Raw genomic sequence first — 12,630 nt, 5'->3', positions numbered from 1 at the left:
ATTCATTGTTTTGTGCACACACACGTCGCTCTGGTCCCCAACAGTTGAACCCCTACATCTCCATGTATGTGTTTTTGCTACCATCTCAACTTGTCCTTCCTGAACAGAGCCACTTCTTTCCTTTTAGGCACACTAGAACTGATAACTTGCCCCCAGTAAGGCTCCTAATCTCTTCTTCAACCTGACAGCACTTAAAATATTGGACAATGATTACGTATTTGTGCATGCGTGTGTGTGAACATCCTTCCTTCAACTATTCCTCCAAGAATTTGGTTTCTCACAAAATTTGCCTCTTTCACCATTCTGATCACTCACCCAGGCAGAATGCAGCTCTCATGTAAGTACCTCCTTGGAAAGATGGGTCTACTTTGGAACTCAGCGAAGGTCATGTCACTCATACACGAAATATGGTTGGAAGAATACAGCCTATCACCTGGACTAATCAAAGCCAGTGTTTCCCTGGGATTAACAGTCACACGTATGTTTTGAGTTGATAGTCAACTCAGTGTAAAAGCAGGGAAATTTCCTGGAGAAACCTGATGGAGAGTGCTTCAAAGTTAAGAGTTCAGCCTTCTCCCCAACCTCCTTCCCCTCTCCACACTGTGGAGATATCATGTAGAAGGGGCCAGCCAGACAGTCTTTCATGTTATGCTAAGATGAAGTCCAGGCTCAAGGTAGCTGCTGTGATCTCTAACAAGCCAGTATCTTAGTTTCAATTACATTTGGGCAGGGGGGCGGTGCTTAGAGAGGTTATTACATTTTGCTTTAAACAAGAACTCTAACTCCCCATGAGAAACTTTGTTGTTCCTAGGATACTGAGGACATAGCAGTGTCCATGGAGATGGTTTACTGAAGGCTTGAAAGTTTATCTGGAATTATTTAATGCAGTTACTGTCCTGATTCCCCACACCCCAAGCTATGAATCCTAATGTCTTATTTAAAAACTTTAAAAATGTATTAGATATTTTATCTTTCAATACAAGGCACTGAAAATCCTTTTTGACAAGAAGGGGGTATCATAAAAAATATTCCAAGAATGAACTATGTAAATTTGTGGATATAAGGTGGGTTGTCTACAAGTTTATGGTTTGTAGTTTAGACTTCCTGCTGTTATCAAAAACCCAGGGACAAAACTTCAAGGCTAAGTTAACTCCTCTGTGCATCTGCCAGTTCAATTTTTTTCTTTCCCTCCACCAACAATCGCCTATCAAAGAGTGACTCACTTTGCACTTTCTAAGTGCTGTCTCTTACATGCTACATTGCTAAGTTTTGCTCCTAGTGATCACTGCATATATAGTAATCACATGATCACACTTAATATTCTGATGGTTTTATTAACAAGTATATAATACATATATTGCATACTGTATATAGTATATGAGGACTGTACAGTACAAATGTTCACAGTTTGACATGACAAAATGTCATTACTGAATTCCCATTGGACTACAGAGTAGAAACAGAGAAGGTACATTAAACATTCACATCTTTAGTAAGAAAGATTACCAAAATGTTTCAGTATTCGCAAGTATACTAATGCATGCTAAAAACCTTTACCCATTCAGTCTTATTAGCTTATAAAATATATTACACTTTATTAAAAATTTCTGCATAGTTTATACAAGTATTAAAGTACTGTAAATGTAATAATCCTGCTATACTTGCAGGTATGGTTTAAGAGATGCTAAGCAGAAAGATTATTTTGACCCTCTAACACTAAATACATAACAGCAAAAAAAAAAAAGTGCTAGTATTTGTAAAACGTAATATTGTAGCCCTCGTTTAATGCACGTAAAATGGCTTTGTAAATGTATTAAGTGAATTTGCGACCATTTAGAAATTGTTAACCTCGACTGAGAAGAGAATAAAGACAACTCTGAGAAACTTCATGTATAACAGCAATTCCTTCAAGATGACTGTGTATTTTCAAACCAAATTATTTTAAAATCTTAAGATCTTTGAGATTGTCTTTAAAACAATCTAATCAGGAATGCCGTAGAGATATACAGTATCAGCAATAAAGTCTTTCAAATTCCACATTAGTGCAACACTGATAGTGCAGATGGGTGTTTAATAAAATATACATTTACATCTATAGTTCCCCTATAAATCTGTTCCAAGGCTCTTGAAACTTCCATGTATTTAGCGTTTCCTTGGTTGACCGTAGCTATGCTGCTAACACATCCTCCACACCAGATGATTTAGAATGTTAATGCCCATTTATGATGTAGATTCACATTTTAAAACTCTAACATATGATGGATTCAGCCTTAATTTTTCTGACTTCCCCAAGATGACACTTGGACAATAATCAAAAGAAACTCTATAACAGAATTTATACAACACTAACTTCATGTTTACAAATCATTCTCATCAATGTAAAACATTGCAATTAAAACCACCACTGATAGTAACATGGCACATCATTAAAACCACATGTTCAAGGGCATCTTATCTTGTACTTGAGGTCTTCCACAATAACAGCTAAAAATGCCTAAGAGACTAAATTTCTCAACTATCATAGTAAAATACAAATATATATAAAAAAGGAAAATTTGGTCAAGAGCCAATCAGTAACTAACGTACATAGACCAGCAACAGGAACAGAGAATGGCCTCTCTGGGTTACCTTTCTTTCAGAGTTAAAATGGATCTTTGCTAATGAACTGTTAACATAACCTAAGCAAGCTGAATAATAATGGAATAGTCTTTGCAGGGTCCTGCTTGCTCTTTTGAACACAATTTAAATATGCCATAACACACACATCAAATTCCATGAGAACCTACGAAGCTTTTCTATCAACTGGACTCACACTCAAAGCTAATTATTCAAAGATGGTCAATTCTACCCTTTTTTGCCTTTTTTCCCTACCTTCTCTATGGGCTGGAACACACACCATGACTGGTCATCTCCATTCCAACAAAAAAGTTCCTTGCATTCCAACTTGACTCTTCAGTGTGTTGTAAGAGCCACTTCTAGAATTAAACACTTTGGCATGAATGTGACTAAGCATTTACAGTACTTTCCCAAGAGCCATTTTTATCCCTCAATTCATGTCATAGTTGCAAAAACACAAACAAAAAAAGCCCAATTAGGAGGTTTTAATATTCTAAACAAATTTCGCAGTGCTTACCAAAAAAAAAAAAAAAAATCAAAACCAAGTGCCAGGAAGATAACAAATTACTTTGCATTTCTCAACTACATTTCCTTTCAGTCGGTGCCCAGGGCTGATGAGTGGGATCTCTTAGGTGCACAAGTCCCTACAACTAACTTTTATTAACACAGCGCCATCAAAGTAAGCTCCCCATGTGATTTGCAGGCCTCCAGAATCACTCGTTCACTGATGTTTCAAAAAACAATTGAACAATGTATTCCTCCCAGTAAGGTTGTGTTGGATCCTGAGTTTCGGCTGGGATCAATCTTCAGGATTCCATTCTTCTCTCGTCTCTTCCGTCCTTTATTGAGGGATGAAGGCGCATCTGGTTACATGCACCCACATTTGACCACCGTCTCCCACTTTCTTCCAATTTAGGACCAATGACATTTCTAGGCATGAATTATTTTTATTGGCATTTAGACTATGGTGCTCAAAAGCCAGCTTTTGAAAAAAAAAAACACAAAACACAAAACACAAAAACTTCCCCCAAATAATGGCGCTATTTATCTTTACCATAAACACGAGTCATTTCCAGGTTCTTCTAATGGGATACTTGATAGTGACTGATTTCCAAATCTTTAATAGTAAATGTTGGGGAATTTTGGAGCTCTAAAGAGATGAATCTCTGAACTGTGGTTTTCTGTGTTTTTCAGACATCTGTCCCCCGAATGAAGGTATGTGTGCTTCACAACTAGATTTACAAATCATGTCACTGAGGTCTTAACTGAATGCATCACGAGAGCCTCAGCAGAGGCTTACTTGCCATACACCTCACAAACACAAGAACAGCCCACTAGGCACCCTACGGTTCACACACACGCGTTTCTGTATAAAAGCTGTACGATTAATTTGATACGGGAATACAATTACCACTCAACGTTTTCCTGTTGGCAAAAAGCTGCAGTAGGTTGGGTAAGAGAAAGGCCATCCATATTCTTACCCAAAAGATTTTTTTTTTTTAATACCATTACTAGGCAAAATATTTTTGTGGTGTCCCGACAATCATTGGTTGCTGAACCACATTAGGGACATCGGAGGAATGGTGACAGGGGCGGGGATAACTCCATCCATTTTCCGCTTTGCTGTTGGCTTCTACAGTTGAGCATAGCATAGAGACTGAAGTTCTGGGGACGCCCTGCGCAGCTAATCCCATGATGAAACCTCACCGGAGAGCCCTAGCCTAGGAGGAAGGGCCGGCTTCCTTCCTTGCCCCCGCCGCTTCTCCCCTGCACCATGCCCCTTTGTTCTGACGCCATGTGAGGCAAGGAGAGCATTCAGCCCTTTACTGACAGACATCACCCGCCTAAATCAGCAGCTCTGGCTCAGCTCCAGGGCTGGCAAAGACCTCCTTGTTAGCTGTAGGCACAAAGGAGTGTCAAGGACTTAATTTAGAGGACGTGATAAATCCAAGCTGACAAGCAGGATTTGTGCAGGGCACTGGAAGGGAAGAAGAGTGGACGGAAGGTCCTACCTGAATCTCGCTGCACGGCTACCTAACCAGGGAGAGGGTCCACCCTTCTTGCTGGCGAGCACAAAATACGATCACAGGGCACAGAGGTATGAATGTCCCTGGCAAGGACTTGCAGGCTGGATACTGTATTTCTAATACATTTACTTTGACATTCTTTTGAGAAATACATGGAGAAACCAACAATTGGTTATTTTAAGTTTACATGTTCCCTTGTTCTCATTACATTAAACGTATCTGTAAGAAGGGTTTGCTTAGCATCCCCAGAAAAAAAAAAAAAAAAGTGTTCACATTCTTTAGGTCTGACCCGTGGTAAGGAGAGGAGGATTAGAGAACATCTACTACTGACCATATGGAAATTTGAATGATATAAATTCAGAGATTCAGACCAGCTGAATCCAAATTAAAATGTACATGTAAAAAATGAGTTAGATCATGGGAAGGAGGAGAGAGAGAGAGCCGGGAGAGTGGGGAGCCACGCCGAGGCGGGAGACGGAGCCATTCAAACTAGCATGTGGCGTTTCCTATGGAGGGCAAGGTGGTCAGAGCGGGAGAAGCTTCGGTCACAGTCTGGACACTGGAAAGGTTTGATTCCAGTATGTTTTCGGAAATGTCTTGTTAGTTCATCAGACCGAGCAAACTTCCATGTGCATCCTTCCCATGTACATTTGTAGGGTTTTTCTCCTGCAAAAAGGAAAAACGGAAGAGCTTATTTTTCTCCTCAGGGCAAAAGGCTACTCATTAGTAAAAATAGTGCAGTTAAGATTCTGGAGCTGCAACTCTGGGCAAATATTATTTCCAAGGTATGTCCGTCCATGTGTTCCCCCAAAACCAACAGTGCCACAGAAACCATGGCAGGACAAACAAGAAACAAAGGGCTTAATTCTCTTAATATTTAACTGGCACTTTGCCCGTCTCCCCCCCTCCCCCAAGAAAAGATTTGTAGAGTTCTTCAAGCATAAAGCCACTGACATCTATTCTGAGCAGCTAGCAAATAATTTTGGTTTTGCCCTCCATAGTAGGGATGAATCACTTAAGAAACAACTTGCGATCTGTATTTATCTCCCAAGTTTTCAAGCTACTGAGGCTCTTAGTTATATGTAGTGCTTTCTACTTAGGAAGTCCAAATTGAAAGTGTGCGGGATTTCTTTATTATTTTAACAGTTTCCTAAAAATAAGAAGCGTGACAGACATTGGCAGGGATTTCAGCATCTTATCTTTTGTTTAGTCAACAGCAATTATGCCTAAGTATAATGCTCTAATTGAGATATACTAAAAATACAGTAATTCCTCCCCAGCCTGTCAGCAGTCAGGTCTCTCCAAAACCCTCCTGTGGGATAATGGTAGCTGGCAGGTGAGGAACAAGAGACCCTTGGGGGAAATCTTAGGGAGAGCCAGCATGAAGGCCCTTAGGAATAAAAAGGCTGTTAGTGGCAACCTTACATGTCTCTATGAGTTATTATGGGCATGTGGCCTCACCAAACAATTCCCGCTTACTATCCCTTGTTCTCTAGACATTTTAAGGATTGACATTCCTTGGTATTTCAGGAGCTCTTCAGAATTGTCTTATCTGCTTTGCCTCAGAGAATATAAATGCTGAGGTATTTTTTCCTACATCTAAATTGTTATGCGAATATTCAATGTCCTTTTAATCTTAGGCTGGAAGTTGGTAACATTCACCTCTCAGGTCGTATTAATACCCTGAGGATGCTTTTACTGGTTTCCTTGGCAGCCCTGCCTGGATATTCCTCTACACAAGGATATCCCTCAGTTCCCCCTGTAAGAACAGTGACAAAGCCCGAGAACTCAGTGGTCACAAGCTGACTTTCCCTCTCCCCGGGAGTCACTGAAACTTCACTCCACACCACCCGTTCGTCCCTTTTCTCTTCCCAATCCCAGAATTTCCTTATTGTGAACATTCCTAATACGAATGACTCAAAAACAAACAAACAAACAAACAAACAAACAAACAAACAGGGACATTCTGAGTGAAGGGAAATGTGCCCGGGGACAACTACTATACTAGAATTTCACATCCAGGGGCTTGAGGTTAGGTCAGATGAGGCCTGCTGTCATCATGGATCGCCCATACTGACTGATGAAGCAGGCGGTGTATGACATTTCTATATGGATTCTGGAAGCTGTTCTGCTCATGAAACATTCAAGAGCAAATAGAAGAGTCTTATGTTTTCTTCACCCATGTCATCATTTTTGGAAGATCTGGCCGTATGCTCTACGTTCAACCCTGGGCAGAATAAACAATACCCCCGAACAAACAGGACAGGCTCCCTCCGTTTTAGAAGACACAAATCACCCAAATATCTTTACTTTTCTGTATCTGTTCTGCATAAAGAACTGTGGTTTTTTTGCCTTTGTGAATCTGATGATGTACCACATTTATTAAAGGATGGTCCACAGGAAGGCCGCATCCTTGATGAAACGCCCATGGCTAAGAGCACTTTTCCCTCTGTTCCAACAGCCTTTCCAACCCTCTCTCTCTCCCTGAAACACAGATCACAGAACTCCACGTGACTGGGAGAGACCTTGTCATGGCGATCATCTCGAATCTATTCTAACTTATTACAAAAAGAAACCTTGCCCGAAAAAGTGAGTTTTTCACGACCGGCAGAGAGATCTGTCGACAGCTCTGCTCCCTTTTGAGATGCCTGGACCATGTCCTTACAACCACCTTCGAAGGCTACAAGGTTTGCTCCTAACATGCCATCCCACTGTCATGTCTTGAGAGGCACAGACGGAGTGCGTCTTGTCTTTCTGGTACCTGTGTGTGTTCTTCTGTGTGCTTTCAAGTGAGAGCTCTTAGTGTACACCTTGTTGCACCCGTCGTAGTCGCATCTGTGTATCCTCCGCTTCCTCTGAGTGTCCGGGGACTCCACAGGTAAAGGTCTCTTCCCTGGTTGTACTATGACTGATGGGTGATTCCTACGAAAGCCAATGGGAAATGTAAAATACGGGGTGAAAGCCTCTTTCCTTTCCTTCAGTCTATACCAAAGGCATTAACGACACTAGGCAAAAACAAACGAACAAACAAAAAACCCGACAAAATAAACAAAAAAGAAATGAGCTGATCAAACCCAAGCAGCACTCTGCTAGAGTCAGTCAACAAACACGGAGCGAGCACCTACCATCAGCCAGGCACTGTGCTTGGCACCGGGACACAAAGATGAATAAAAACAGGGTTCCTGCCCTCGAGGAGCTCACACTCTAGGGGGAGACAGACATGTAGATAAGTAATGACAGTAAGAAGGGTTAGGTGCTATGCTAGCGGGAGCTGCAGGTGCTAGGAGAGGCTCTCTCCCTCAGTAACCATCTGCCTATTTATAGAACCTGGTGGTACGAAAGCACTGCTCAATACGGTTACAATGTCTTTGCACAGGTTGCCTTGGTGCTCACTCATTGCTCTGTAGGGACGAATGCAAAGGGTCAACTTCCTAAAGCTCAGGCAACCCCACTAGTTATATCTACATTTTCATTTTCTCCTTTACTGGCGATGAGCGTCTCTTAAAGATCACCAATTCATATTTGAGTTTCAAATTCTGGCTCTTCCTAAATAACTAAGTAACTAAATAACGGCACTGCTGTTTTTCACCACCTCAAACCTTTACTGTTGCTGTCATTCCTGCGCGAGGGAGAATTTTGGTGCAGTGCCTGCTCTCGGGCACCTGGCGTCTCCCTGCCTTCCTCACCTAGACCTGTTCCTGCGTGGGCACACCTTTCCAGGGCGGCTTTGAAATCTAACCATGTCAAACACCATTGCTCTAAACTTTCTCTTTTTTTGGAAGGAGAGAAGAGGCAGATGGGGAAGAGCTGGGGAAAGTCTGTAAAGCTTTCTTGGGCTTCCACTGCTGATTAATGTCAGTAATTAAAAAAATTCTAATCTGTTCATTTGCTTTCCTAACGACTAATTACTTGATACATCACAAGCTTATGGAAGTGGCCTCCGACCGTAATGAAAGACTTCTTTGTCTTTAAACTGGAATCTAAAGTTCTTAAAATGTCCCAAATAATATACGAATTTTTCTGTGGAAGTGTGGATGAGGAGAGAGGCAATCTGACGGAGGCATAAGCTTGGGAGATTAAAAAAAAAAAAAGGATAATAAAATTCCACCATAAAAATCAAAAGAGAGCCCCTGAAATGAAACTTATTTGATCTTGTAAAAATCTCAATACATGTCCCCTATCAGGAACTCTTCCAGACACGCTAAGTAACTAGGAAAAGACTAAAAGGTGCATTGATTTTAAGTGACTGTACTTATTTCTCACTTCTATTATTAGCCAAGAAAACTGGCAGTTTTGAGTCTTTACCTTCCTACCCTGATGTTTAACAGGGGCAATACAGAAGAATAAAATAGCCAAGTTTAGATGGAAAAGTGAACATGGGGGGGGGGGACAAGGACTTCAATTATATATATGTACACACAGAGAGAAAATAGAAAAGTGACAGATCTGTGGACACATACAGTTTTCAGAAAGCTGAATTATTCATTTAAAATCCTTCAATACAAAGAAAAGAGTTATCAGTTTATTTTCAACCTGAATGCCACTGATTGAAATGTTTCCTCTTCATTAAGAGAACTTCAGGAAATAAAATGGTAGGGGAAGAACTGAATGGTTAAATACCTCTCCTCTGTCTCTGGTATACTGGGGGAATATCCCAAGTGATTTCAGAAGTCTCTCCCAATGATTAGATTTTACGGGTTGGGAATCTGTCTAACAGTTTCTGTGTGGTACTTAGGACTGCTTTTCCCAGCTTATTTTGCATAGAAAGGTACATTAGAAGGCTGTGTGCTCCAACGTCAAATCCCAGCTCTGTCACGCATACTCCCAGGACCCTGGGCAAGGGATTTATCCTCTCTGTGCCTCCGTTTCCTCTGTACAGTGGGGATGATGGTAATAAGATGACCTCAGAAAGCTGTGAGTAATGTACACAGAGCACTGCAGGGTAACATCTGTTGCAGATGTAAATCGGCTGAACGGTAGCTGTTAGTATTCTGAGGTTCAGAAACCCAAATGCTAACTTTGACCCTACAACCTGTTCAATTTCACAAGGAGCTTCTAGGGGGACGTCCCAACACCAGGAAAAGGAAATCACTGCTCAAGCCAACGTCTACCTTGAAAGGTAGTGCCATTCTGAGAGTGGCTGGGGCCCCATCTCTAAGGAGCCAGATGCTGGGACAGGCAGCAGCTGAAGGGCGGGATCTCGAGATTTCCGCCTTTCTGGACTCTCCACTGCTCATTTTCAGAGAGGCTGTTTGGGATCATTACAACCAAGAGTTAGAACAGCTATTAAGTATCAGATACCTGCTCACTGTTGTGAGTTAAGCTGGCCCCTCTTAAGTTTGCTGTAATTCGCAGACACAATTAAATGGGGAGATCTGATCCTCAAGCTCTTCGTTCTAAATTTATTTCACACGTGTAAATGTATTTTAAAAAAAGGAATCTGATAGACATCTGAGTGCCTTTAAAAATAATCCTAAAGCTGTAACTCTTACGTTCAAGCAAATGGATTTCAAAGCTGTATTTTAAAGTCCGCCTTTGGAAAGGAAGGGTTTCCGGAAGGCGAACAGTGGGGCTGCCTCATCGCAATGGTACTAGGCGCTTGGTTTCAATCGATTCTTTCCTGGCTAGCTGGTTTCCTATGTGGGCTGCTACTGGGCACATTCCAAGACATTACTTAATCACATCTGTGAGAGAATTACTTAAAGAGTACATGTCCCAGTTGTGGCTCATCTGTTGAATTTTTTGAGGAGCAAAATGCATTCTTAGGTCAGCATTAAAATAAGCATATTACTCATTAATCATTAGAAGCCGCTGAGCTTGAGATCGTCAAAAGAACATCACTTTAAGTAAGCAAAAAGTATTTTCTTCTCAGCAGCACTTAGAGCACAGAACCTGCTTTCAAATATTCTTCTTCTACCACGGTTTACATTGTCATTCATAATCGCCCCGACTTTGGAATAACCCTTTTTCAGTCCACGGAGCCTCCCTCTCTCTGCGGGCACTTGGCCTTACTGAGCTGGACAGCATCTTACTCATCACCCGGGCAGGAGTCATGACCAGTGCAAGTCATGCTGCCAATCACCTTGCCAGAGACACCTGGCAGAACTCGGCCTACAAGGTGTGTCTGTTCTGGCTGGTCTCTCTGTGTCTCCTTTCACCTGAGAGCAGGAGCGGGAGGCCCTGGTTAGATGGGGACTCAGTAGGAAGAGCACTCATCAGGTGGCAGGGGATCAAGCCCGGGCCCCACTGCTGTTCGCAGTGTGATTCTACGCGAGTTATCTAATGTCTTGGCTCACCAGTCTCCGTTTGCTCTGACTCCCACATGCTCGTTGTGGGGGAATGAAATAATTCCTTTGAAAACATGTGGGAAAGTCTCATTGGGGGTGGGGGCTGGGTATGATGCCAACTGTGAAAGGTAATAATGTACGAGTTCATCAGACACACTCTCCCCCTGCTGATGTGGTGGCTCGTGAATTCATTCTCTTCTTCATCTCTCAGGGAGCAAAGCATAACCCCTCCGCCCCAAATAAATGACTAGGACTTCAGTGGGCAATTAACACGACCCTATGATGAAGGCACCTACTTGGGCTGAATGTGGATAGAACTAGAATGTATTTTAAGTTCCAGAAAATAGCTGTTCAAAAGCCAGAGGATTCACACTCTGTTGCAGAACGACTTGGGTAAGAAAGAGGGGAAAAGATGGAAGTAGAAAGGTGGGTAGAACACTATCTCAAGTTGGAAAAAAGTGCTATGAGAGAAAGATGATGGAAGGGACCTGGAGGGAATGATAACTATTGTCTTGTACTAGGAAGCTGGCCATTGCAGCCAACCTCGAAAGTGCGACAAGACAATTTTAAGAAAAATAATTACAACCGATAATGAAAATAAAGAGGAAACGGAGGCAGCAAGACTGACTAGGCCAAGGTCATACATATGGTGGAGAGCAGAGCTGGGATGCACGGTGTCTGGCCCAAAGGTCATCTTCTGAGCTCCTACAAACACAGCCTCCAGCAGAAGGCATGGCTATCTATTGTGGCAAATCCCGTCAGAGATGCTACTTAACTTGCGAATGACACCCGTCACATTATAGCAAGTTATACCTGAAACAGACCACTGTTCAGTGCTTGGCTGTAGCTCAATAGAGAAAACTTCCCCCTGGATGGCAGTTCTAAAGCTGACTGAATATACTAAGAGCAGATGTAATGAAAAAGACCAGAGAATAACGGGTTATTCCAACACTGAACTTCTCTGAACTACATGGACAACCTTCTGTTGCCACCACTATTTACAGGTCGTTCTTGGACTGACTTCCTTGGGCTTATGGTTGGTCTGAAAATTCTGATTCAAGACGTTCACCATCACAGAAACAGTATTAGAGGTGACACCTGAGAGGACGACGTGTGTCTTACGAAGTTTTCAGGACCCAACCTTAAGCAGAATGTCTAGAATACCAAATTCAATCCATATTGGGGTTAAGATTACGGGGAAACTATGTATAATCTGGAAAGATTAAAACAAAACACACCGAGATAAGAACGACTGATGTGACAAGTGGCAAATCGTGAGTGATCAATTTGCTGCCAACTTGACGTAAATGTCGTAACGTAGTCCATACAGCAGAACACGCTGCCTTTGGAGAGACTTCCCCATCTTTCCCAGTGGCTGCCCCTACTGGAAGGTGTTCCTGGCCATCCAAACCACACCATGAGGTGGAAGCGTGTGCTTCCAATCCAGGTCCCAAGATGCGTGCTGCTATGCAAATGTCGGGCAGACCTGAACATACTTACTCTTGCAACAGTGCTTGCGGGGGGGACACTGAGTTCATTAAAGGGGGTGACATTTCTTCAGGATAATAATCTGTCCTCTGTGGTTCAATCCCAGGTTCTATTTTAATTTTTTTCTGTAATATAGGCTTCTCATATGATTCAATTACAGGTACTAAAAAATAAAAATAGAAAAGTCACTCCATGTACAATTTACCAATTTC

At 42.0% G+C, this 12,630-nt stretch overlaps 1 protein-coding gene across 2 annotated transcripts in view; it reads right to left on the bottom strand.

Moving 5' to 3' along the window:
• Nucleotides 1–1,314: 1,314 nt before the first annotated feature.
• Nucleotides 1,315–12,630, bottom strand: part of KLF3 (KLF transcription factor 3) — a 34,834-nt gene continuing 23,518 nt past the window's right edge. For both annotated transcript variants that reach the window (XM_026508727.4, XM_026508728.4), the window contains exons 4-6: nt 12,431–12,581; nt 7,405–7,565; nt 1,315–5,309 (exon numbers count right to left, since the gene is read on the bottom strand). In XM_026508727.4, coding sequence (XP_026364512.1) covers nt 5,128–5,309; nt 7,405–7,565; nt 12,431–12,581 — 494 coding nt within the window. In that variant the 3' untranslated portion in view covers nt 1,315–5,127. The remainder of the gene's footprint in view (nt 5,310–7,404; nt 7,566–12,430; nt 12,582–12,630) is intronic.

Source organism: Ursus arctos, unplaced genomic scaffold (assembly GCF_023065955.2).
Source record: "Ursus arctos isolate Adak ecotype North America unplaced genomic scaffold, UrsArc2.0 scaffold_9, whole genome shotgun sequence".
NCBI classification, from domain to species: Eukaryota; Metazoa; Chordata; class Mammalia; order Carnivora; family Ursidae; genus Ursus; species Ursus arctos.
Note: the sequence above shows the minus strand (reverse complement) of the source record. Positions and strands in the feature narration are given on the sequence as shown.